Source organism: Vicugna pacos, chromosome 10 (genome assembly GCF_048564905.1).
Source record: "Vicugna pacos chromosome 10, VicPac4, whole genome shotgun sequence".
Classification (NCBI taxonomy): domain Eukaryota; kingdom Metazoa; phylum Chordata; class Mammalia; order Artiodactyla; family Camelidae; genus Vicugna; species Vicugna pacos.
The window spans coordinates 27,683,673-27,709,337 of NC_132996.1; the positions used below are offsets into that span (position 1 = coordinate 27,683,673).

At 50.8% G+C, this 25,665-nt stretch overlaps 2 protein-coding genes across 9 annotated transcripts in view; one reads left to right on the plus strand and one right to left on the minus strand.

The window, feature by feature from the left end:
* Window positions 1–8,258, plus strand: part of FCHSD2 (FCH and double SH3 domains 2) — a 197,332-nt gene extending 189,074 nt beyond the window's left edge. The window contains exons 17-20 of one of the 2 annotated variants that reach the window (XM_072969249.1): window positions 227–447; window positions 1,446–1,575; window positions 1,708–1,790; window positions 6,815–8,258. In XM_072969249.1, the coding sequence (XP_072825350.1) occupies window positions 227–447; window positions 1,446–1,575; window positions 1,708–1,790; window positions 6,815–6,841 (461 nt within the window). In that variant the 3' untranslated portion in view covers window positions 6,842–8,258. Of the gene's footprint in view, window positions 1–226; window positions 448–1,445; window positions 1,576–1,707; window positions 1,791–3,782; window positions 5,885–6,814 lie in introns of those variants that run through there. The other variant, XM_006203362.4, reaches the window with a different exon arrangement.
* On the minus strand, window positions 441–25,614 carry ATG16L2 (autophagy related 16 like 2). 7 transcript variants are annotated; one of them, XM_072969256.1, is made up of 20 exons: window positions 25,360–25,398; window positions 24,963–25,009; window positions 24,670–24,828; window positions 23,404–23,503; window positions 22,721–22,823; window positions 19,075–19,148; window positions 18,527–18,778; window positions 18,343–18,408; window positions 17,883–17,996; window positions 16,827–16,889; window positions 16,133–16,241; window positions 15,642–15,747; window positions 14,883–14,953; window positions 14,527–14,598; window positions 14,300–14,420; window positions 13,865–13,970; window positions 13,039–13,188; window positions 12,768–12,815; window positions 12,548–12,649; window positions 441–589 (listed from the first exon to the last, which is right to left on the minus strand). In XM_072969256.1, the coding sequence occupies exons 6-20, from the start codon at window positions 19,146–19,148 to the stop codon at window positions 484–486; spliced, it is 1,560 nt and encodes a 519-aa protein (XP_072825357.1). In that variant the 5' UTR covers window positions 22,721–22,823; window positions 23,404–23,503; window positions 24,670–24,828; window positions 24,963–25,009; window positions 25,360–25,398; the 3' UTR covers window positions 441–483. The 7 variants fall into 7 exon arrangements, with proteins under 7 accessions (XP_072825357.1, XP_072825356.1, XP_072825353.1 ...); XM_072969255.1 differs by lacking the exon at window positions 24,963–25,009 and having other exon boundaries at window positions 25,360–25,493; XM_072969252.1 differs by lacking the exons at window positions 24,670–24,828; window positions 24,963–25,009 and having other exon boundaries at window positions 25,360–25,614.
* Between the last annotated feature and the right edge of the window lie 51 nt (window positions 25,615–25,665).

Below are 25,665 nucleotides of genomic sequence, written 5' to 3' on the forward strand. Positions count from 1 at the left end.
GGTTAAAAAGCACAACTTTATTCCTTTTCTATAACATGTTTTCCTTTATTTGGTCACATTTATCCTGTATAGTACAACCCTAAAGTTGATCTTCAGTGAGTACAGAATTACAGCTTTACTCTTATTCTCTATGATGCTCTTTTAGTTGTCACGTGAGCATGGGGGGGGTTGCAATAACAACCTGGCTGTCAGTGTTCTTACTGCATTTTTCTCTCTTGCTACCTAGTCTGTTTCGTGAAAGCACTTTATGACTATGAGGGCCAGACAGATGATGAATTATCTTTTCCTGAGGGAGCAATCATCCGAATCTTGAACAAAGAAAACCAGGATGATGATGGCTTCTGGGAAGGGGAATTCAATGGGCGGATTGGAGTTTTCCCATCCGTGCTAGTGGAAGAACTTTCAGCTTCAGAAAATGGTGACACTCCGTGGATGAGAGAGATTCAGGTACGTGATGGGGGAGAAAGCTGAATTAAAAGATGTTTAAAGAAGATGACTCCCAAGGAGTCTCTTGACCCGTGCAAAAGTGGGCTGTAGTCTCATCCTCACCCTCACCATTCCAATCCTTGGTTGCCAGGTTTCTGCAAAACTAAATTTGAGAAGCAGAGACTTATCAGTCAGGCTTTTCTGTAACAGCTGTACTACACCTCACTTCTCCCACATTCTGTTCTCTGAACCAGTGAGTCAAAATACTGAATTGTATATGACATAGAAAAGAATGATTTGGTGGAGAGAAAGAAAGAAACCAGCGGGAATATATTGTCTCTGTGGTTAGTTTATGCAGTAAAAATATTTGCTTGCTCTTTCTCTCTCTCACGGTCAGAGTCTCCCTGCCCAGCCCAGGTCCTACTAGTCCATTTTAGAGAACTAATGAGCCTGCCAAAGCCCCATAACCCCATGTCGCCCTAGGCTTAGCTCATCACAGGAAAACTTGTCTTTAGAGGAAACTGCTAATTCAGATCTGTCACAGCAGGCCTGGCAGGTCCAGGACCATAAAGAACATGTCTGCCCATCTTGTTTGTGTGGTGGTGTGATCACTCAGCATGACATTCACAAAACCTGGGGAAATCAGAAGCTCAGCCAATTATTTTATCTTCACGCAAAAATACAACTTGTCCTTTTTTTTTTATTCTTCACTGAATTGACTGAATTTGGTATATTTTCAGTAAAACTCTAGAGAATAATTTGACTTGATAACTGTATAAGATAAACTAAAAATCATTAGTATAGTAAGAGCTGTGGAAGGAAGAAGTTAAATGCAACACAAAATTGGGGGTCGGGGTGGTTATTCTAGGCTCATTTGCTTCTACTGAGGCTGATAAAAAAAACTCAATAGTCATAACTTAGCTCCAGAGAAAGGTACTTCGCCAAGAGTAGTCAGAGATGCCAGCTAGTCTCTCCTTCCTGAGAGGAGCACTTTGTAACCTCTCTTCCCTTTGCTGCAGATCTCTCCTTCCCCCAAGCCGCCTGGCTCCCTGCCTCCACTGCCGCTCTATGACCAGCCTCCCAGTAGCCCTTACCCCAGCCCAGACAAGAGGAGCTCCCAGTACTTCCCCCGCTCTCCTTCAGCAAATGGTAAGGGTTCTCTTGCGCATGGGTCTAAATACACTTTCATTTTATTTCACCTGAAGTGCAAACAGATCTGCATTAGCATTTTTACTGCTCAACAACACAAATAAAATGGGCTTCTGTGGTTCCCTCCCTCAGAAAATAGCCTCCATGCCGAATCACCAGGACTCTCACAGGCACCAAGGCAGACTCCTGAGACGTCGTACGGCAAACTGCGGCCTGTAAGTCTCTTATCTGGAAGGATTATAGATAGAATGCATAGTTCTTCTAAATTGAAAGTTAGAAATTAATGTTTCTCCATGGCCCCTATGTCGGTACTTATTTTCTCCATGCCAGTGTGAGATGGGTTTGGGAAGTTAAAAAGAGCCTTGGAGAGGAAGGCTGTGAAATTGAACACATCTTGGAAGGTCTAATCCACACTGGCACTCTTCTCACTGAGCCATGGTGAGATCGCAAGGTGATAGCTATGCAAGTGTATGTAAATTATAGCAAGCTCTGTGAGTGTTAAAGCGGTCTAATTGTGAAGCAGAGCATTTTTTTTTTCCAGCAGGCATTTATAGAGAACCTATTTTCCAGGCCTCTGTTTGCCTCTTTGAGGGACACTGAGATGAAATAGTAAGATATTATACCCTTTTGAGGTTTAAGAGTTTGGAATCTACTCTTACAAATAGTCGCCTCTGTTCACCCCTTACTCCACCGCCATGAACTCCACCGCACCACCTCACTGTGGAACAGCTTTTCCAAGGTCATAACTTTTACATGCTTATCTAGTACATACTTGCAATTAATTTTCCTAGGCCCCTTTATCAGCATTTGACACAGTTCTTTGAACCACTCACTACCTTTGACTTTGTTCACTCAGCGGATATGTATGTATCGAGTGCCTTGTTAAGGACTTGATTCTTTATCTTAAATGTGATGGGAAATGTGATGTAAGACTCTAAGCAGGACAGTGAGTGAGATGACCAGTTTTGCATTTTTAAAGCACTATTATGGCAGCTAAGTGGAGAATGAATGGAACGTGACAAAATGGACATTAGGAGCCACTGGGAGGCTGGAGCAGTGGTCCAGGGAAGAGGGGAGGGTAGCATGAACTGGTGGGTAAGAGCAGGAATGGAGAGAAGTGGACCCATTTGTTCCACCACACTTTCCTAGTCTGCTTTCCACATCCTGGCCCTTCCTTTTCATTGACCCTTGCAGGCTTCTCTGCCTCTATCCATCTCTGTTGATGCTTCTCTTAAAGTCATTAAACTCACTCTGAGTAATCTGATCCACTCCCAAAAAACCTTGATAACCATTTATTTACTAACAACTCTCAGATTTATAACTGCCAATCCAATCTCTTCCGTGAGCTTCATACTTGTGGACAACTCAGTATATATGTACCAAACCCCCAAAACTCAGCAAAAATAAGTTAAATTATCTTCCCTTCCAGACACTCTCCTTCTCCCATATTTCCTGTATTGGTGAGTGAAACACCCATACTACCAGTACTCTGGCATCACTCTTGACATCGCCTTGGCCCTGCCTCCCACAGAGTCATCACAAACCTGCCAGGTTTACTTCAGAGACAGCGGCCAAATTTTTCCACTCTCTGCTCCCCCAGTGCTGGTACCCTAGTGTAATATCAGCTCTCATTCAGATGACCACAGGAGTCTCCAAAACTGTCTTATCTGTAATCTTGCCTACCTCCACTCTTTTCTCCAAACTTACCTGAGCCATGTCCTCAAACATCTGATACTGCTGTTTAAAATCCACGAAAGACTCCTCTTTGCCTACAGGCTAAAATTCAGATTTTTAATACAGCTTCATGAGGCCTTTCATGACTTCCCCCCAGCCTCTCTCTAGTCTTACCTCTTGCAACTCTCCTTCCAAGACATGTTGAAAGGCTTTCACTTCTCCAAACATTGTTCTTTCTTGCTTCCACTCCCAGCCTTTGCTTTGGACAAGGCTTTTAGGACTATAATGACTCTTGTGCTCATGAGGCTTTCAGCCTAGGCGAGAACCTGAATCTTGAATTTCACATTTCATCTACAATAATAACTTGTCAATGTGAGAAGTTGTGAAAATTTAAGTTGACAGCACTTGCTCAGAGCATTTCTGAGAGCCCTAGGGTGCCCATGTTTTTGGATAGATGACTGGTTGGGGATTGGATGCTTCAGGCACTGAATCAGGAAGCTGACTGACAATCCATGTGATGGTTTCCTGCTCAGGTCCGGGCAGCTCCCCCTCCACCTACGCAGAACCACCGAAGACCAGCGGAGAAAATCGAGGATGTGGAAATCACCCTGGTGTGATGATGGGTTTGCCCTTCTGTTACTGCTACAATCAAGGCCAGGCTTGGAGTTTGGCCAGTCTTGTTTTTTAGGCACCTTTGCATGATGATGACTCGAACAGAGCAAAAACAAGGAGGAATTATATGTGACCAAGTGGGCTGGTGGACTCCTCCCACATTTTGAATATTTTGTGCCTTTTTTGTTGTCATTTTCTATGTCATCTCTCCTACCACAGCACAAATCCTAGTGGGCCCTAGAAACAGAGAGGGGGACAGCCCTCATACCTAACAGTGGCCCATTTTTATATGAGACTCAAGACCAGGCCTCATTCAGGGCACAGTCACAGAGATACCTATCATGTGCACTCGTACAGTATATTACTGTGGCCACAAGGATGTGGCAAAGATTCTCATCTTTCTTCAAGTGGCTTTTGCTCGCCTGATTGAGTTTAATCAGATCATGTTGGCTACGTAAGGAAGCAGAAGGAGGGATTTCAGGAGAGGCTGGCTCCTCCCCACAGTTAGTCCCCAGACTTGAGAAAGTAAAACCATACTGGAAAAAAGTGGACTGCCTTGAGTTTAGCACCAATTGCATTAATGCACATCTCTTCCACAACTAACAGATTTAAAATAATAACAGTGTCCTTCGTATCAATATTTATGCCATTCATTTAGTATTAGTGGAGCTAACATGGAGGGGCTGAACTAGTAGCCAAATCTCGTCCATCATATAGACTAATAGAAAGGAGGCTGCGGCTAAAGCAGAAATGGAGCTTCCAGATCTGAAATGAGCCGATTTAATGTTCTTTTTGTATTTGGGTATTTTTCATCTTAATTTTTGCGGCATATAATCTTCTGACCAGTATCCTTAGAATCTGAATGTCTTGACAAACTGGGGACACATACTTGCCTTGTTGAGCTTCTCTACTGGGGAGGCCCATGGCATTATTCTATTCCCAAGCCAGTCCACTGGCCCAGACAGCCAAGTATAAACGCAGCTTCCCAGGTCCCACTGACCTGACATTTCCTTGAGAGGAAGAACCTGTGGCTCATGGCGGAAACCAGCTTACCATGAAGAAGGACTAAAAGGACTGCACACCCTGCACAAGTTCAAATTGACAAGGAAAAAACAAGTTCTCCACGTCACAGGGAGAGGCAGGAGTACCCTTCTCCACAGGCTAGCAAACCCACAGCAGCAGGTGTCCCAGAGTAGGCCTCTGGCGGCCCCTCCACCTCCTATGGAAGACAGGGAGTGCATTACTTAGGGACTAAGGGATATTTGCCAGTTGCTTTTTTTTTTTTAAGAAATCAAATTTGCAGAATTTAATCTAAAAAGCATTGTATGCTTTGAAAACACCATCCCTCCTAAGAATCTTTAAAAACTTGAACTGCTCGCCAAATGTCCCCATGGGATTTTTGACCAAAAATAAGGTCATAGCTGAAGAAATGTTCAGTTGATCACTTCAGTGACAATACCTATTGATGAATCTTCTCCATGATTTAAGGGGTTTTGGTTTTGTTTTTTTGCATTTCTTAACCTGTTGATCTATTTGAGGTCTTTTTGTGTTTATCAAACTTATTCTTAAGTTTAAAAAAGAAATTAAAAGGCTGTTTTTTTAAAGATTTTGAAGTTTGTTAGCATGTTAAAAATCTTCAAAGCACTTTAAAAAAATCTTCCAAGTGCTTAAATCGGGCAGTTCTTGCCACCCAGTCTTGTATTCTCTCTTTAGCTAGCCAAATTGTCCTTGAAGCTGGGTTTTCCACATTCTCAGAAGGTTATTTGAAATCTTTTGTTATATTTTAAAATATTTTTTTGGAAGAGCTGCTAATTTTATTTAAAAAAAAAAAAAACGAAGTTGTAAAATATATGCCTCCTTTTTAAAAAGAACCCCTCCCTCCAGGACATGTAACCCAGCATCACAGTGCACAGCGCCAGGCTCAGAGGGAGCACCTTTGTGCAAATGTGCTTTCTTTACAGTGGCTGTAAAAACTTTGTATTTATTATGTATAAAATGTTGAATAATTAAAAAATGGAATTAAGTTTTCTAAGTTTCCTTATAGAAAGATTTGGGTAAACAGCCTTTTCCAAATATATGACATACATGATGCTTCTTATACATGCTCCTAGGCCCTCCTTTAAGCCCTACAACAAACAGATACAGAGAGGGGGAAGTAAATTAACCCATCCATGGGACAGAGTCCCTCATGCCACTCACCTGCCAGTATTACATATTCTAGGTGCTAGAGATAGAAATTAAGTTGTGGTCTTTGCTTTCAAGGTTCTTTCCCAGTGAGGAAAAAAGGTACATATGTGAAGACAGTACTATATGACATGCTGGAAGGGAGGGGCAGGGAGTATACTGAGGAGCTGCAGCTGGAGGGGCAAGAGGAGGGCCACTGAGTCCCCTCAGAGGATGTAACCACAAGCTTCTAGGAATTGGGCACTCGGACTCCTCTGTCCTTTCCTAAGCTTCCACCCTGAGGAGTAATGAATCAAGCCAAGTGGATTCTTCTAGTCCCAGGGGTGGATAGAGGGTTCTGGGTGAAAAGCTGAGGCTGCCAGCTGGCCCAGTGAAGACCAGAGTTCAGCCTATTTGGGGAGGGACCCCAAAGCTCTCCTCTTCCCAGAGCTGGGCATACGCAACATATATTCTTCCAGAAGTTTTCCGTGCATAAAACTCATACGTGTGCACATTGCCTTTTTATATAAATGAGATTATATTGTACTTTTAGGTTTACCTCATTCTTTTTGAAGGCTGCATTATATTCCATTGTTTGGATATATCATGATTTAAACATTTCCTATAGTGATGGATGTTTAGGTTGTATCTATCCATTTACTATCAGAAAGTTGAAGTTAACATCTTTGTACATAATTCTTTATCAATTTGTTCCAGTAGAAATATTGGGTAAATTCCTAAATACTTAATTTGAGAGTCAAAAAGGTATGTGTGTATTTAATTTTGTTAGGTGTTGCCAAATTGGCCTCTAAAATGATTGTATCCGTTGACACTCCCACCAAGAGCACAGAAGATGACAACATGGACTTTGGAGTTGGAAGGTCTGAGTTAAATCCTGGCTCCCATTTGACAGCTGTGGGAACCCAGCTTCAGTGTCATCAGAAACCTGAGAATAATGCTGTGGATCCAAGGATGTGTCAAATATGCAGCACAGGGTGGTCTCTACAAGCATTCCTCACCATCACCTCCCACACCTTCGGCGGCCTCCCCTACAGAACTGCGGTCCTCGCTATTCTTTGAGCCTCTCAGTAACACAGGTTTGTCATGAGGCTCAAGTGAAGGTGTGGGTGTGAAAGTGCTTTACCATAAATATGGTAAGGGCTGTCAGTGCACATTTAATACCATTTCCATCTTCTGCTGCCTTCCCGTGCTAATGAAGGCTGCTTTCATTTGAGACTACTGTTGGCACTGGAGGCCTGGTCTGTGACCAGGGGACAGAATTAAGCTAATGGCCCACCTCTGCATCATAGCTGTATTTTGGACTCCATCACAGGAACTGAGTGTAAGGCAGTCAAGCCAGATTCACAGCACATCACCTGGATCGCTTTCCTCTCTGACCACCCTAGACCGTATCCACAAGGCAGACAGATGCAGGTGGGAGGATATCCTCTGGCCGTAGCCCTGCCACCACTTGATGGACAGCCTTTCTGCTGGGCTGCCAAATCCTCAGCTTTAAAAGGAGTAGAATGAGAAGATTTCCAGGGGCTTATCCAACTCTGATCTTCTAGGTAAAATCAGTTTCTAGACACAGAGTGAGGACATCAAACAAAAAGGTTACAATATTTGAGAACAGACTTACTAACACAGAGACTTTCGGGTATGGCCAGATATTGAAAAGAAAATTCCAGCCACTAGACTTTCCAATAGGACAAAGCAAACCATCCTCTAGGTTGCAGTCACACCCCAGGCTGCACTGTTTGCTCACTGCCCAGAGCTCAGCCAAAGCTTTCAATTGTGAGGACAGTTATTTCCTAACCCATTCGGAGTTACATTATGGCAAAATCTGGCTGAATCTTTGTATTTTGCTCATTATGAAGTTGTCTTTCATGAAAAAATACAACCAAGTTACTGGAATTTTAGTTTAGAAGGGGAAGAATTGTAATTTATCCCAAAATCCTACAACTTGGCACAACCAGTGTAAGTTTCTTCCTAGACACTACTCGTGTTTGCTGTTACTGCCTGATCTGCCAAGGACCCTGTGAAGCCAAAGAGCATCTTGTTCCTGGATTATTTTCCCTTGGTCCCACTGGCCAAAAACACAAAGGCAGGACTTCTGCCACGTCTGTTTCGGACAGCTCTCGTCTGGGAGTATTTTCCTGGAATGTTATCCTGAAACAACAGAAATGAACCCACAGGTAGGGTTCATACCCTTCCATACTGTGCTAAACACTTAAGTGTGCTTCTTGTCACCAACTTTTTCCTGTGAGGGGCAGGGGAAGAGCCTGGTCAAAAGTCCTATATTCAAATCCCTGGGCTAACTCGATTAGCTGTGACCTTAGGCTTGTCCCTTCACCCTTCTGGGCCTAGCTTTTCTCATCTGTAAAGTAGGAATGAGAAGACAATTCAAACTTCCTAAGGTCAAGGAGGACCCAGAACATGGCACTGGAGAAACAAATGGCTCAGTTCCCATCCCCATCCCCAAGGGGCTCACATCTGGTGGGGACAGCTCAGGAATAGCAGCTTCAAGCCAAGGTACATCTCCCAGCACAGGGGGATGACCAAGGAGCAGTAGGAGCCCAGAACAAAAGCCTCTGGCATTTCTCCCTCTCAAGTCTCAGGCAGGCAGAGGATGTGCTACTAATGCCTGTGCAGTAGCCCTGGAAAAAAGCCAGGTCACCTTTGGTGAGGCCCCGAGCTGTGGAGCAGGAAGTCTCACATACAGGGAAACGCCATCCACTGTGATTTGCCCAAGGTCTTTCAGGAAGACAGCTGGGAGCAGAACCTGGAACCTGGCTTCCAGAGGACCAGGCCAGCCGCTCGGTACAGAACCTGAATCCAGTTTCTAGAAAAGAGGGAATTGGGCCTGGATTTTTATCCCAGCTCTGCTGTGACCCTGCACAAGGCCTTGGCGCTTCTCTGGGCCTCAGTCTGTGTGCACAGCAAAGGTGACAGTTTTGACATCACGGAACAAACTCAGGCAGGCAGGCAGCCTCTGACCACCTAAGGACTGAACACCTGGAGGGTACTCAGTCCTGAAGACCTGAGTACCAACTGCTGAACACCTGGAGAGAATGGAAAGCCTAGAGCGATTTTCAGCACAGGATTCTACCCCTGTCCTCTCTGCTGCTCGGGCTGCAAAGACTAGAGAGCAGCCTTCCCAGCCAGCACTCCTCTGAGCTTTTCCCCTGCCTGGCCTTTGCCACCCCTTTTCCCCACGCTTGCCTCATTCCCTGGAATGCCTGTGCCTGCTTCTGACCTTCCAGGCTTCTCCTCCAGGAAGCATTCCCTCCAGCTAAGTGACGGTGTATATGTGCTCCCTGAGGTGAGGCAAGGGTGTGTGGTAAGATTTGCCCCATGAAATGAAGGGAAGACTTAAGGCAAGTGAAAGGTCACCATCCCAGGAATTGAGTTGGATCATTCCCTGAGCTCTTTTTCAGTGTTCTCTAAGCAGTCTTTACTGCAGTCCTGTGAGGTACTTGCCCTAGATAGTATAGCTGGTACCAGTCTGCCAGGATTCAAGTTCACCTCTCTCCTGTGGCTCTGCATGTCCCTCACTTCAAAGGACACTAACCCTCCAGGCTCAGGCCTAGGCACCCACAGCCACAATGGAAAAGAGAAGATGCAGGGAGGGATTTAGTTTAGACATAAAGCTAGAATCACCTACCAGGTGGTGGAGGCAGTGGACCAACGGCTGGGGCAGTGGGAAATGCCCTGCAGCTCTGCCTAATTGGGAGCCTAGATTCTTTGACATTTTGTTTAAAAAAGTATATAACAGTCACAATCTAGCTATGCCAGCTGTGATGATCTCATATCACTTACCCTCTCTTAGCTACAATTCTCTCCTCTGTGAAAGAGATACCTACATCACAAGGTGGTGGGGAAGAACAAGATACTATGTGGAAAGCACAGGGCCACAGGGCCTGACACAGCTCAGTAATAGTGGCTACTGGAAGCTCTGATCTTTCTAGCCATGAACTCAGGAGGCAGGAGAATGGCCTCAGCAGAACTAGGCAGCTGGTGACCCCTGGTGGCCACTGGGAGCCAGGGCATGAGGGCCAGGCCTTCAGGAGACTTAGATTCAAAGGACTCATAAAGTCTTCGACTGTTAAGACTTGTCCTCAAGTGAGAGAATTACCATTTGATAAACATTTCCTGAGGTTTTCTCTGTGGATCTGAGGGCTGATCCTAGGAAATACTTTGCTCCCATCCTGGTCTCTTCCAAAAGCTCCCTGACTGAAATGGAGGGAGGCAGACACAAACGGGGTAGGCACAGAGACGGACAAGGCCCATGGCTAGCCTGGCAGGTGAGGAAAGGCTCTTAGTGAGGGGATCCTGAAGGACAAATTTGAATTGGAGCCTGGGAGGGAAGAACATTCTGGGCAGAGAAAATCACAGCAAGACGCATTCAAAGTAGCAAGGAAGTGAAGATGGAGCTGAGGTCAGCAGGGCCACATCCTAAGGGTGAGGAGTTTCTCTGCAGGTAGCAGAAAACCTCAAAAGGCTCGATGTATAACAATGGCACCTTAGAAGGTCACTCTGACCATGGCAAGGAGGGGACTGGGTAGGGAGATAGCAGGTCTAGAAGGAAGCCTGCAGTGGCAGCAGGAATGGAAAGGAGTTAGACACAGCGACCCAGGCCTTGGTGCCCAAAGGATAGGAGGTGTGAGGGGAAGAAAAGCTTATGTCAGGAAGAGGTGATGCCCAGGATGCAGCTGGGTTATGTCACCTGGATCTCAGGGGACAGCTAGGCCAATAGCAGTGAGTGAGCTGAGATCAGTGGAGTATAGATTTGGGTATTTAGCCAACACCTACGTAGCCTTTGGCATGTGCCAGGAACTTTACAAATACTAATGCACTGAATACTATGACAACCTTTGAGGTGGATACTACTATTATCCCATTTTACAGAAGAGGAAACTAAGTCACAGAGACATTAAGTACCTTGCTCAGAATCATTCAGCTATTTAATAGTGGAGCAGAGATTCAAACCCAGATGGTCTACCTGCAGAGTACAGGCTGTTAGCTTTCTGCTGCCCATCCTAGAAATGGTTTCTAAAACCCTGGGACTGGCAAAGATCCCCAAGGGAGACTGTAAGGTAATAAAGGCTGAGAGTTCGAGAGTAAATCCTTTGAATCTCAACTGAGCAGGCCCCCAGAAGTCAGCCCCAATCACTTAAGACAGAAGTTCCTTCCGCTTCTTGGCAATGGTCATCCTGCTGACCCTCTGCCATGCCCTAGGTTTGGGAAGGAAGTGGAGTGCCCAGGCTTTACCCTTTTGGGTCTATCTTGTACTCCTGAGGCTTGTCGTATGGATTAAAGCTGATGCTGATCTAAGTGAAGCCCCAGGCCCAGGCCCAGCCCACGGCTGCCCTCCCCAACACACAGACACCCAGAGGGCATTTCCCAACCACTCCAGGCTCTGCCTCTGGGGCAAGAACGTGGCCCTAGTCTAAAGGAAGGCCTGGTCTACCGAGTACCTGACATCACTCTGGCTTGTTGGGATCCTTTCCACAGGGCTCTTCTAGGCTGCCTCCCCTGCTCCCTCCTCAGAACTCACATGGACCCTCCCCAGCCTGAAGCAGGAGGGCCCAAAGACCAGGACCAGCTTGGACCTAGGATGAAACTTCCAAGGCTCCAAAAGCTGCCGCCCTTTGCTGCCTCTAGGCCTTTCTTCACAGTCTTATCCATTAGCTGTGAACAGCACAGAAGCCAGGCTGGCTCCACCCCAACTCTGGGTGGGAGAAGGAAAGGGAACCAAGCCTGGGTCTCATTGAGCCTCTAGCCCAAAGGCTTCTCTGTTCCTGAATGCTGCTAAGAGGCAAGCAGACACCAGTTTAGATGCAATTTCTTTCCGCTTTTGCCAGAGAAAGTGAGGAGACAGAAATAAAAAATAAAACAATACTGTAATTCCCACCCCACCCCCCAAAAAACCCACACTTTGTTTTTAAACAAACAGGCCAGGTCCTGCCAGGCCTTCTTCCCCACCAAATGCCCTGAGCCCTCCCCACCCCCACAACCCCCACTGGCCCTGGAGCCCTCTTGGGCGGTGGGAAGCTGTCCAGCTTCAGGCTTCGGACTAGAGCTCCAGCTCGGGGAATTGTGGCTCTAGTGCCAGAGCACAACCTTCCTGGCCTGGTCCACGCTCACCACATGGCTCCCAGAGTAGCACCAGGCCACGGCATTGACAGCAGCACTGAGAAGAGGAAGAGGCAGGCTTCAGGGGGTGTCAGGACCCCCTGGTTCTGCCCCTTATTACTGGACCTGGGCAGTTTAAAGCCCTCTCTGAGCCCATCTTATCACCTGTAAAATGGGCTCAGAGGGCTGTGGTGAGGGTAGACCCAAGTGCATGTGGGAAGATACCTTGTGAACTGTGAAGAGCTCTTTGGGTGGAGGGGGAAGGTATGGGACAAGGGCTGGGGACTCCAGCATCCCAAGAATCAGGACCTGAAACTGGCTTACTAAGACTAGAGCCAGGGTGGGAATGGCCCTGGGGCTGAGGTGGGCAGGCAGTGGCTGTGCTCACCTATGGGGTCCCTGAAGGCTGCTCTCCAGTTTCCCAGTGTCTACATTCCAGATGTAAAGCACTCCATCCCAGGAACCTGCCACTGCGTAGCTTCTGTCTGGACTGCAGAGGCCACAGCAGAGCAAGAGACGAGATTAGAGGGGAGGACAGGGACACACACCGACAGACACAGTCAGATGGGGCACACTCAGGCACAGGCACTGCACTCTCATTGACACACCTGAACACAGCTTTGGTCCAGTCAGAGCCACACTTGAAGCCATCAGCTCTGAGAACAGATGGGGTCAGGTCAGAATGGAGGTGGCTGCCAGTCCCTGCCCTTGGCCTGGAACTTAGCACTTCCTCTCTCCGTCAAGGGTTTGGGCAGCTCAGCAGGCCTTAGTCCAGAGAAGCCTCCAGGGAGGGCCCCCTGCTAACAGGTCTTTTACGAGGGACAAGAAGCCCAGCTGCCCCAGCCAATGCCACAGGGTCAGCGGGCATGAGGCAGGTACCTGAACACCTGGCGGATATTGCTGACACGCAGGTCGATGACCTTAAGAGTGTCATCTCGAGAACAGCTGAGCAGATGCAGCTGGTCGTGGCTGAGGCTCAGGGAGGTGACCCGGCCCTGCACAGGGATGACCTGGATGCAGCGGGGTCCCCTGAGGAGCAGAGACAGGGATGAGGAGCAGCCCACCCTGACAAGGCTGCTCCTGACAGGCTAACAAAGTTCAGAGGCACCACTGGTCTCAAATCCCTGGGGCCAAGGCTGACAACTAATCTCCCACTGGAGCCAGCACCTCCACCGGGAACTTCGGTAGCCTTTGACTGGAAGCTGGAACCCCCGAAACCCTTGGGTCATTAAAATAAGTGCCAGAGGGAAAGCGATGAAAGTCTGTCTTTAAATGTGTGAAAGACAGAGGAAAGGGTTTCAAACGGCAATTAACTGCAGATGAGTAAGGAGAAGCCAGGTGCAGGCCTGGCACTGGCTCCAGTACTGGCTTGAATGTGAATCATTCAAGCCTAGTGCTGGGCTCTTAGGTTCAAAAAACTAAACATTTTGTTCCTTTTGATTAAAAAGTGGTGACTACAGGGGAAAAAGGCTTCTCCATCTTGGTAGGCAAGACCCAGGCAGAGTCCAATGGTTGGACCAAGAGCCAATAAGAAAGAGGCACAGGTCTCTGAGGCAGCTGAGCCTTCAAGGGACCAAGCCCAGCACAGAGGCCACCAGAGCCTCACTTCCCCAAGTTACCCTCCATGGCTCAATGGCCAGAAAAAGGAAGAGAATATAGGAGCCCTGTCCCCACATCTACACCACCCATGGCCTGTGCCTGTTACCTGCTGTCCCAGAACCGGATCTTCTGGTCATTGTGGCCACTAATGATGACATGATCCCCACACACCACGTCGTTACAGTAGGAAATGACATTGATGGTCCGGGAGCCTAGGGACCAAAGAGCAGAGACCTAGCCTGAGAAAAGGGTTATCAGGAGCCAGCTCACTGGACATATGGATAAGTTGAGGCCCAGAAGCCCCAGAGGGACAGTGTCCATCCAAAACTAGAACCTGAGTCCCTTGCTTCTCAGCCCAAAGGTCACCAAGTATCCAAGGAAAGTATCATTGACGGGGGACAGAAGAGTGGCCTTGGGAGATTTCATCCCAGATGCCTATAAATCTTGGAGCCACTCCCAGTGAACAGGCTGAGGTCCCTCATGGCCCAGCCTGGGGGCTCCTGGTGGGTGGGTAAGGGGGTTGAGGGGAGCTGGGCCTCACAGTAGGCGCGGCCGAGGTCCCACTCCTTCACTGTCCGGTCCCGGCTCCCAGTCACCGCCTGATGCCGTGTTAGCTTGAATTTGGCAGCTGTCACTTTGTCTGCATGTCCAGATAGTGTCTCCTGCCCCCCATCCCAGATATGGATTAAGAGTATGGCCAAGACCCCATAACAAACCCCTCCAGCCATGACCACTGACCCTCAGGCTGCCTTCCCAAACAGGTCTCACCTTGGACTGTGCCTCCCCCACCTTCCAGAGCTGGGCGGCCTTATTGTAAGTAGCTGCCAATACCTGGGAGCCCTGGGGAGATGGGAGTAGAAATGAGAGGTTCTGGGCCTGGGCCTGGCCAGAGGCAACAGCTTGCAGGCTAGAGAACTGGGGCAGGGGCTGCCTCTGAGCATCTCCCAGCCCAGGTCACCCACATAGGCAGAAGAAAATCAAGACCCAAAGAGGAGGATTTGTGTAGGAGCCTGAGGGCCTGGCTCTAAGATAAACATGATGTTCCCTCAAGTCCCAGAGCCCCAACCTGCCCAGTGTGGAGACCAGGGGAGGGACATCCTGCTACTGGGACTAAGTCCCCTCACCGAGGGGTCAAAGTCCACACTGGTGATGCTGCCGCCAGCTCCTTCAAGGGTCTGGTTGGCCTTCAGGCGACCTGGGGAGGATCAGGAGAAGGAACGGGTGAAATGAGGTCACTAATCTCATGAAACTGAGGAGCTTGGACTGTGAGTGGGAAAATGAGTCTCTCCCCACTTAGAGGACAGAAAGAATTGCTGGGTCTGTTCTGGGAGTTTAGCTGAAGGCTACACCTTCCTGAACTGCCAGCAGGGGGCCCCAGGGGGCTACTGGTTATCTCACAGACAGCTGGAGGGGCCCAGGAAGAAGGGACTGTCCCTAGGTCACATGGCAAACTAGGACCAGGCCAGCTGCAGACTCACCTCCTTCAGGAAGCCTCCAGGAGCCATCTCTCAATCCCCAGTGCACCCCTCTCTGGAGCACACAGGTTAGATAGCTAATACTTGTCCCATAACTGAGTTCTGAAAGAGGAGGTGCTTCTCTGGTATCTGCTTCTCAAGGGCCTGTCCCTGTAAAATCTGATGACATGGGATCCCCACTCCCCCTAACAGGGACCATATGGACTCAGCCCTCTCCATCCTACAGGCCTAGACCCCAGGAGGTGGGAGGCTCTGCCCTTCTTAGGAGCAGTGATCCTAGAATTCTTGCCAAGGGGTCATCTGACCACTGTCCACAAAAATGTCCCAGGTGAGAAAACACCAAGGAGCAAGCTAAGGGTGGGACCTGGAAATAAAGGACTAAGCTTGCCTGTGGGGAGAGACCCTCACCTCCCACAACATTCCAGAGGAGGATGAGCCGGTCAGCCCCTCCAGTGGCCAGAAGGCTGCTGTTGGGGCCAAAACAAACAGTGTTGACCTCGGAGAGGTGGGCATCCTGTGGGGAAAAGGGGAGGTCGGTGCCCCTGATCCTCATCATACACACCTCTTAAACATGCACATAGTTATCTCTCCATGCACACATTAGGTCTCTGTCCAAACCTGAGCTTCAGACTTGACCCTGCCAGGGCGCATCACCTCTACTGGACCCCTGCAGCAGCCTCCCCCGATGCTACCTCATACTCCCTTACCTGGCCTCCTGGTCTCCCTACCTCCTGTCTCTCCCTCTCATTATAAAATGCCAAGGGGCTCCCACCACAGGCTGTGGGAAGAAAACTCTGGCCCCTGATGAGGAGCCCAGCCTTGCCTCCTGGCCTCCTTGGACCACCCCTGAGACCTGCACCCCCATATCAGTACCCCATGCACGTGGCCCAGATCCTTACCAGTACATCCTGAGCTCGAGTAGGAAGTCGGGCAGCCACGCACACAGGGATGCTCTGGTATCGCTGCTCGGGGGCTCCCCCTATTGAGTGGCCTCTCCTCTTCTTGAAACTGGGGGAGAGGGTCAGGAGGGCATTCAGTAAGGCCTTCTGACACAGGAGACCCAAGCGTCTCTGAGGCAGCAACATGGAAGGCAGCAGAACATGACCCAGAGATGCAGCAAGCACAGTCCCCACCAGCCTCTGACCCCAGGGGTCAATGTGGAGACAGGAGGGACACAGAGACAGGCACAGAGGCAGGGCAGTGTTGGTGGATGCAAAGAAATCTCAGAGCTGAGGTTTCAGTCCTGGCCTTCCCACTGCTTGGCACTGTGACCATGAACAAACCCCTGAAATTTCTGAGCCTCAGCTTCCCAAATGAGTGGTAGTTCCTGTTTGGCCTCAGGCTGGAGCTCTAGGTCCCCTGTGAGGACCTTGGATAAGGGACAGAGCCTTGGAGGACAGCAGGGTCTGGGAATGAGGCCATGCACCCAGCTCCTGCCTCTTGGGCTTAGCAGAGACTCAAACACAGACTGCTGGGCAACATACAGAAAGGCAGACCGAAGCGCATACCTAGCCCAAGCCTGGGCTCCAGGAGCCTGACACAGGCATCCAAGGGGCCCAACCCCATCACACACATCAGTGCACACACACTTACTCTAGAAGCCCCTTCACCACATCCACACAGCGGGACAGCGTCAGGGAGGTGGCAGAGGCAGACCTGGGGCAGAATCGAGAGACATGCTAAGGGACTGGCCAGTAGGTGTGCAGACAGCTACACTCTTGAGCTGGGATAAGAACTTGGCTCCTCCAAGGCCAGGAGAGCAAGATGACCTAGAGTAGTCCCAGGAAGGTGGAGGCAGGGAGGGATTTGGAATGAAGTCTCCCAAAGTTTCCATCACAATGGTTAAGAACTACCTTACCACCTCAAGTGCCCCCCAACAAAAGCTCCTGGGAGGGTGAGCTGGTACCTACATGGGGGTGGGGGGTGTGTGTGAAGGTGCCCCCAGGCTGAAATAGCACAAAGCTGGGGGCAGGGGGGTAAGGAAACTTTGACCCACTGAGTGACCTCAAAAATGCCCAGGAGAGCTCCCACCGGGGCTGCCAAGGCTTTGAGGACTGGCATGTTATACCCTTCCCCAGGGTTGGTTTCACTACCCTAAGGTCTAGACACCAGTGACCTACAAGGGAGGGCTGAAGGAGAGCCTTCAGACTGGGGAATGGAGCAAGGAGGGGGCAGTCTCAATGCCAGGCAAATCAAGACAGATGGGGGAGATCAAGGGGAGGGGCACCCAAGGACTGAAGCCCCAGTCAGGACTCACTCATGAGAGCTCACATCAATACATGCTCATATGTTCACAAGCACTCAGCTATGCTCACCTGAGCTTGTACACACACGTGCTCTGATGTCCCTGTGTATGCACACACATGCCTATGACAGGTGAGCCCTGGGCCTTGCCCACAGGTTGCCACCTGGTCACACCCTTTCACCAGCCTGACATCCCACCCCCAGTGCTCTGCTCTTGGGAAGGAGGAAAAAGGGATGAAGTCAGAGGCTGGGGTCCCTGAGGTGGCACTGACCCCAACTGGCTCTAGGCACTGGAGGTCTGAACTGTACCCCAGTCTCTCCTCAAGGCCCATCTCAACCCAAGAACTGGCCCAAAGTCGTAGAGGTGGGGTGGGGCCCAGCTCAGAGCTCTGGGGCAGTCCTCACCTGAAGGGCCTCTTCCATTTCTCACCAGCCTCACTCTCCAGGGACTCTGACTCAGCAGCCAGGGCTAGAGTTTCTGCTTCCTCTGTGATCCCATCACCTAGTGTGTCTGGGCTCCTGGAAGAGAGAATGAAGCTCAGAAAAGCCAAAGGGCCAGGCTGGCACCTCCATGCCCCTGCGCCCTACTGAGTGAAGATGTGCAGACCCAGTGACGAGGGGTCCGTGTGGGCGCGCGTGTGCTAGCTCCTATGATCACACGTGTCTGCTCGTGTGCTGGGCTTTGTCAGCGTGGGGGCCTCGGCACTGCAACTGTGCACACGTGCAGTCAGGTGCACAGGCAGCCGCAGGCAGATGGGGGCAGGGTAGAACTGTAATGGCTCAAGAGCAGGGCGCTCCAGAGCACGCGGGGCGGAGCCAGCGACCGAGGCTCGGCAGGCAGGTCCAGGCGCATTCCCACTCTTACTCGCTGATGCTCACTGTCCGCTTGGCTGCTTTCTTCAGCTCCAGGGATACCCGCGCCTGCTTGGCCCTAAGCGGAGAAAAGCCTCCTGAGAGCCAGGCTCTGGTTCCTGAAGGGCGGGGCCAGGCCCTTCTCCCACAGGGCGCGCGACCCACTCGCCTCCCGGAGGCGGGTCCAGCTCTCTCACCTCTCGCGGCGCTCGTTGCGCAAGTTACGCTCAGCGGCCGCGCGCGCCTTGCGCTGCACCAGCCGCTCCACCAGGTCGCGCGCCTCCTCCTCGAGCCTGCGCAGTGCCGCCTCCAGGTGCCCGGCGCGCGCACGCAGCGCCTCGTAAGCCTCCCGCTGCGCCTCATTCAGCGCGCACCGCGCGTCTACCTGCTGCACCCCTTGCGCCCGCGCCTCCTGCAGCTGCGCCACGCGTGCCTCTAGAGCCGCCAGCCTGGAGGACGGGGAGAACCTGTCACCTCTGTGGGGACAGCGGTCCTGGAGCTGGGACAGATTTGCTCCTGGCCACGCGGCCAGCTAGACGGCTAAGCAACATCCTCAACCAAGCCATCCGTCCTGGACTCCTACAGTTCCAGGCCCCTGCGACCAGCCACAGGCGTGAGGGACGTTTGAGGGGACGTTGGGAAAGCTTCCGGACCCTGCTGGTGACCCTGTCCCCTTCTCCCGCCAGGGATGGCCCCGAGGCTCCCCGAGGTGCGCAGGGTCCCTCTCGCACCGCCCGCGCCTCACCTGCCTTGCCGTTCGCCCAGCTGCGACTCCAGGGCGCCGAGCGCCTCGCTCTTCACCACCACCTGGTAGGCCATCTGCGGAGGCGGGAGGCGGAGAGGCCACATAGGTGGGTGTGGGCCCCTCTGGGCAGGGCCTCCAGCCCCTCTCCGGCAGGAGAGGCTGGTAGGACAGGGTTTCCTCTCCTCCCACCCGCCCCCTTCCTCACGAGAAAGCTGAGGTGCAGACAGGTGTAGCACCTTGCACAGGAATGCACTGCTGTTTCAGGGATCAACGGAAGGGCCTTAGGCTCTGGAGCCTAACACCAGAATTTCAGTCCTGGGCAGCGCGCTTATTTTTCCTGTGCCCTGGGGTGGTCATTTAACCTCTCTGAACCTGCTCCGTTTCCTCACCTGCCCAATAGGAATGGTAGTACTTACCTCATGGCGATAACACGGAATTACTATAAGGAATAGTATTTCAAATAATTGTGATCATTTTTATGGCGCTTATGTGTGCCAGGTCTTGTTCTGAGCACTGTACACGTATTAACTCGTTTAATACCCATAACACAACCATCCAGTAGATATTGCCATTCCCATTTTACAGACGAGGACATTGACACAGAGAGGTTAAGTGTCTTACCCAAAGTCACACAGCTAAGTGGCATAACTTATATCTGAACCCAGGCCAACTGACATCACGCTCCAAGTTAAAGGACTGGTCTACTGGAGAGGTTTAAGGGATGTGTGTTCTGTTCCCCATCCCTTCAAGCCCTGGCCTACCCAAGCATAGATCCTAGAGAGCAACAAGGAGACCTGAGTAGAAACACATGGGCTAAGAACAGGAATGGACTGTGGGAGCACAGGGCCCAGACTGAATATTGGAGTTCCTCCCAGCCCAACAGTGGGGTTAAGGGTCATCTCATCTATCCCCCTGCCTCACTGAACAGTCCTTCAACTAAGAGCCCAGAGCTAGGGAACCACAGAACTGACAGGTCAGTGGGAGAGACAGACGCCAAGCAAAGCAGTTTCCAATAGTATGACAAGAAGAACATGAAATAACCACGGCTGGGGGCTCTTGCTGCTGAACTGTTCCTGTGTTCTTTCTCACGGCAGGGCCTGGTGAGGGATGGGTTGAGGAGTAAGGTTGGTGTCCCCCTGCATTGACTGTGTGAGTGGGCCGGGGAGGGGGGGACAGTGCACATTTCGGGCAGGGAGCTTTCCTTCATAGATAGCCCAGTTTATAACATTTATAATTTCTTCCATTGACCACCACTTCTGCTTCCTCACCCATCATATACTTTCACTGATGTTTTAATATTTGACATTTTTCCGGATGCTTTTCAAAATTTAAATAATAGAGATGGAAAACAAATTAGTGGCTGCCAGGAGTTAGGGATGGCAGGAGAAGAGGGCTGAATTGTGACAAAAATGGGGTAGCAAGAGGGAGATCTTTGTGGTGATGAAATAGTGCTGTATCTTGATGGGCTCACAAATCTACATAGGTGACAAAATGACAAAGAACTATATACACTTTATACCAATATCAATTTCCCAGTTGTGTGTACGATGGTTACATAAGATGTAACCACTAAGGGAGACTGGGTAAAGGGTACACAGGACTTCTCTGCACTGCATTTCAAAATAAGAAGTTAAAACAATAATAATACATGCTTGTTGTGATATGTGGAAGAGTATTAAGAATTAAAGAAAAAGCCTCCCTGTCTCCTGGCATATCCAATGGGACTGGTATGTGTCCGAGGAAGTGATGAGGGAGTGCTGAAGGTGAGGGGTGCATGGAAGTATCTGAAACAAACATGAGCTCAGAGAGGAGAGAGTGCCAGGAAATGCAACATGAGGCTAGAGGACCTGACTGGGGACGCAGGCTAAGGAGCTTCGGAAGATACAGACCAAACCAGTTAACGGGGAGAGGTGGTGAAAGGGACTTTTACTTTTTCACTCTATGGGCCTCTGTTCTACTGAAATGTTCACAACAAGCATGTATTAGTATATTACTTGTCTTTTTCAATGGAGATCTTTTTTTTTTATTAAAATACATCACTCGAGTGCTGAATGGAGAATGGATGGCGGTGCCAAAGGAGGAGTCATCCAGGGAGGGAAGATAGTAACCTGGACCAGGCCAGATAGGGTACAAGAAACAGAAGTTGATGGAATTGGAGGTGACTTGCTCAGGATGGAGGGCTGGGACGGGTCAGAGGTGCCCTTGAGCTTCTAACCTCGTGGCTGGTTACCAATAGAGGGAAGAATGATATACCTCATTTATCACCTAGTCTACAAATATTCATTAGTGTGGACTGTGGGGAACCTGGCCCCAGGGATACAACAGAGGCAAACCAAAGGCATCCCAGGCCTTGGGACACTCCCAGCCCAGAAGGAGACTCAGATGTTTGACAGCCTCTCAAATGTAAAGCTGCAACAGGGGCTCTGCGGGAGAGGCTCTCACTGGATTCATAGCCCCATCTCCACGGTAGATGAGCAAGTGACTTGGCCTGTAGGAACCAGGTAGGTGTTTACTGGCCTATAAGCCTCCTCCAGTGGACTGGAAGCTCCATGGGGCCAAGTCGTGTTTACTGCTGCATTGCCTATGCCTTAGATATAGTGATTGTCAGTATTGGAAGAATGAATGGAGATCACTGAAGGTGGATTGGTGGGAGGGAGTCCAAATCCTGGCTCTACCTCCCTAAGCCTCATTTTCCTCTGCAACCATAAAGTTGTGGCAGATTAGCCAAAGTAATGCTTAATGCCCAGTGCCCTCAGGGAGTTGCCTTAAGGTGGCGTTGGCCATGTTATTTTAAGGGCGATGCTGAGTCTGATTTTAGATGTGAAGTCCAAAAAGCAACTGAGTAAGAAAAGTCTGGAGCTCATATGAGATGGCTGAGCTAGAGATGGTTCTGGGAATAGCAAACACAGAGAAGTCTCTGAGGCCACGGGAGTCAGTGAACTCACCCAAGCTCCAAAGAACATCCACATCTAAATGGAGGGGAATAAAGAGGAGGGAGAAGAGCCAGAGAAGAAAGTTCAGAAACAACAGCTATGAGAGGGGAGGGTATAGCTCATGCTTAGCATTCATCCTGGGTTCAATCCCCAGTACCTCCTCCAAGAATAAATAAATAAACCTAATTACCTCTCCCTCTTTCCCCCCCAAAAAAACCCCAAAAACAACAGCTGTAGAAATGAGAGGAAAACCAGGAGAATGTGGTAAAACAAGCCAAGAGACACCATGGAGGTGGAGATTGGGGGTGGGCAGCAGTGCAGTGTCAGGTGGAGGAAGCACCCATGCCATGGAGGTGGACCACCTTACTTTTAGTCTGCAAATGTGTATTGAGTATCACCTGGTGCTGGGTCCTGGGGTTTGCAGGGCAAGTGATGAGCAGAGCAGGCTGGACCATCCAGAAGGGAGAACAGAGGCTGTCTGGTCCCCACACAACTCCCTGAGCTCTCACCTACTTCTTACAGCTGCTGTTGGAGCCCACTTCATCCTGGGCTGCCAGAGCCAAGCTAGAGAGCACTCTGACCCCTGTCTAGCCTCAAGGCATTGGATTTAGGGAATGTCCCCCACTTGCTGGCTCCTTGGACCACATCTCCCAGCCCCAAAGTCCTGGATCCTGGCCCCACCTCATTCTCTCTCAGACCCCTGCCCAGCCTACCTCTCCACACACCAGCCGGAGCCCCTCTTCCTCCTCTTGCCACTTCACCCTCTGAGCAGCTGGTGATGGGACTTGGTCTGAGTCAGGCCCTGGCTCCTCTTCCCTGTCAACCAATCAGAGAGTAGTGTTCACTGTCCCTCCATTCACCCAGAGGATGCACATGAAAAGTTTGAAACCAGAGCCTTGAACTTTCTCCTGAGGAGGGTGGGAGCCAAAAAGCCAGAAGAGGAAAGAGCAAGTCTCCAGAAACTGGGGCTGCCCTCCGCTCTAGGATTCCCCGGGGCCTTGAGTTCCCTGGCCAGGATGCTCCTCAAAAAGCACCTCCCAACTCTAAGCCCTAACCCTTTCCTGGTTCTCATCTTCACTCCATCTTTGGAATAGATGGCATCATGCCCTTTCTGTAGGCATCAGGTAAGGGTCAGGGAAACAGAAAAAGACAGAGGAGCATGGAAGTGGGAGGGGGAGGAGATGGGACAAATGCAGAGATAGACTGAGAAGGGTGGTGGAGAAAGACACTCTAAGCAGCTGGCCTGGGGGAAGGATCAAGAGCCTGCCTCCCCCCTCCCCTGGGCAGCAGCCAGGGGCCAGTGAGGTGCCAGGGAGAGAATGAACCCAGCATAGGCAGTGGGGGCAGGGCCCAGGCACAGGAAGCCCATTGTGACCACAAACACACATACACTTACCAGGGGCCCTGGTGGGTAGCAGCAGTGACATCGTTTGGCTCTGGCTGCAGCTTCTCTGAGAACCGGGCCAGCAGCTCAGCCTTCTCTAGGAGACGGTTATCTAGGCGTGCAAGAGGGTGAGCCTGGGGCAAAGACAGACACTTCCCAGCAGACTCCAGGTGTACAAGTGACCTCTCTTCTGGGAGTGCTGCAGGAGCCCAGAGATGCAGATAGAGAGCTACTGGCAGGCTGGACTCTGCCCTTGCCTGGGGAGTGTTTGTGTAGCTCTCCCAGGACCTCCAGCCCTTGCACAGCCTCCTCAGAGTATAACCCCCAGGCCTTCCCAGGAAAAGATCTGCTCTCCCAGGGACAGAGAAGGATAGCTGTTGCTGGGGAAGGAGATGGCTGGGCACTGCCAGCTGAGGGTCCCAGGGAAGGAAGGGGCCAGGGATCGATCCTTTAGGTCAGGGCCTGGCCCCAGAGAGTGAGGAAACAAACTGAGTGCCACCAGCCTACGTGTAGCCTTTGGCAAGTTACTTCCCCTCCAGGAGCTCTAACTTTCTGGACTAAACAACAATCCTTACTTCCCCAGGGTTGGTGTAAGGTACCTCCCACGCCACAACAGAAAGTCCTTGAGTTTGGTAGTTTCTGCTGTAGACCCTAGAACACAACCCCTCTACCCCTACCCATGGTCACTTCCTCTTTTCTCACCAGTTCCAGGGCAGGGTAGTGCAGGAGTGTTAAGCCCAGGCCTAGCTCCTCAGCTCCTTTCCCTCACCCCATTCCCTACCTGTCATCTTGACTGAGGTCACTGGCCTGGTTCTCGAACAAAACCCCACCCCAACCCCCAGGGCACTGCACTGCCCCCAGCAAATCTAAAGAAGATTTTGCCCAGTTTAACAAGAGAGAGAAATCCAAGGCTTAGGGATATGACCTGCCCAAGACTACAGGGAAGACTGGATTTTCAGTGTGTCTGAGTGCAGCCCTCCAGGATCTCTCCAGTCCCACAGATTTGCAGCTCCCAGGGGGTGGAAGTGAAGTGACTCCTCCCTCAAATTGGATGGTTCCAGTGCCCATCAAAGCAGTGAAGAAGTGAGGCTGCCTAGAGACATGGGGCTGGCCTCACATTCCTGAAGGGAGAAGACTAAGCAGCCCAAAAGGTTGCGAAGAAACCTCCCAGGACAAAAGCAGCAAATTCAATTGTCGGGGTGGAGCTGGAGGTGGGTACACTTTCAACCACAGACGTACAATCTCAGATGACCAGGGGTGCTACACAGAGATACACACCTGTTCATCCTGGCTTGAGCTGCCAGTACCTGCTCGTGACCAGCTCCCCAGAAACAACTCAGTCTGACTTCCCTAGGCTCAGCCACCTCCCTCCACGGCCTGCAGCCCACTGCTTCTCCCTCAGGCTGTGGTTGGCTGGACACAGAGATGCTCCAAAACCTGGGCCAGAATCACCTATCAGTGGCAAAGCCTCAGGCTCTGAGCTTCCTCCCTGGAGATTCAGAGTTTAAAAGTAGCTGCTCTAGACAGTCCCACGTTCTTTCACTGTGCTTACGAGAACCAAAAGGACTGACCTGGCTCTACTCCGGGGACTGCCCAGGAAGGGGAAGTATAAAAGACCCTAAAAAAAAAAAAAACACTCGCTGACGAATCTGCCCCTAGGAAGCCCAGTATGTGGGAGGCAGAGCTTGGCCCTGAGGGGCGAGGAAGAGCAGGGCACCCAGAGGGTCCAGGAAGGGGATCTAAGCAGAGCCTGGCCTGGAAAGGGCAGGAATGCTAGCTAGTCGGAGCTGGAGTGTAACAGACTGAAGATTTAGCTGGCCCAAGGCTTCGGAGGCGAAAAGCAAAGTGCGCCAAAGAAAAGGCATTGGTGCACTTGGGTCACATACAGCCCGAGGAGCCAGACAAACCCGAGCCCCGAGCCCCATCCCCTCGACGGCCATCTAAGGCCCCAGGACGCACTGCACTCACAGGCCGGCACCAGCTCCAGGAAGAGTGCTTTTTGCGTGCGGTCTCGCTGTCGAAGCTGCCGCACGATGTGTCTTTTCCATCGGGCAGCGGGAGCGCCGGGGTCTTCTGGCCCCGCCATGGCCGCTCGGTCCCGCCAGCACCCAGCGCTCCTCCGGCGGAGGGAGGCGTGGCCGGGCCGGGGCGGGGCCCCGAAGGGACTCCGTGACGTCAGGGGCGGGCAGCGGCGGGGAATCCCCGGATTGTTCTAAGCGGGTTCTTGAGGGGAGAACGGAACCCGAAAACCTGGAGGGAAGCCGCCCCCAGAGT

Coding starts and splice junctions, on each gene's coding strand:
- ATG16L2 (XM_072969250.1), bottom strand. CDS start 25,477: ATGGCGGGGCCAGAAGACCCCGGCGCTCCCGCTGCCCGATGGAAAAGA. Junction 22,824..23,403: donor GCTACCCACCAGGGCCCCTG/GTAAGTGTATGT, acceptor ATTGGTTGACAG/GGAAGAGGAGCCAGGGCCTG. Junction 19,149..22,720: donor TCCGGCTGGTGTGTGGAGAG/GTAGGCTGGGCA, acceptor CCGCCTCCGCAG/ATGGCCTACCAGGTGGTGGT.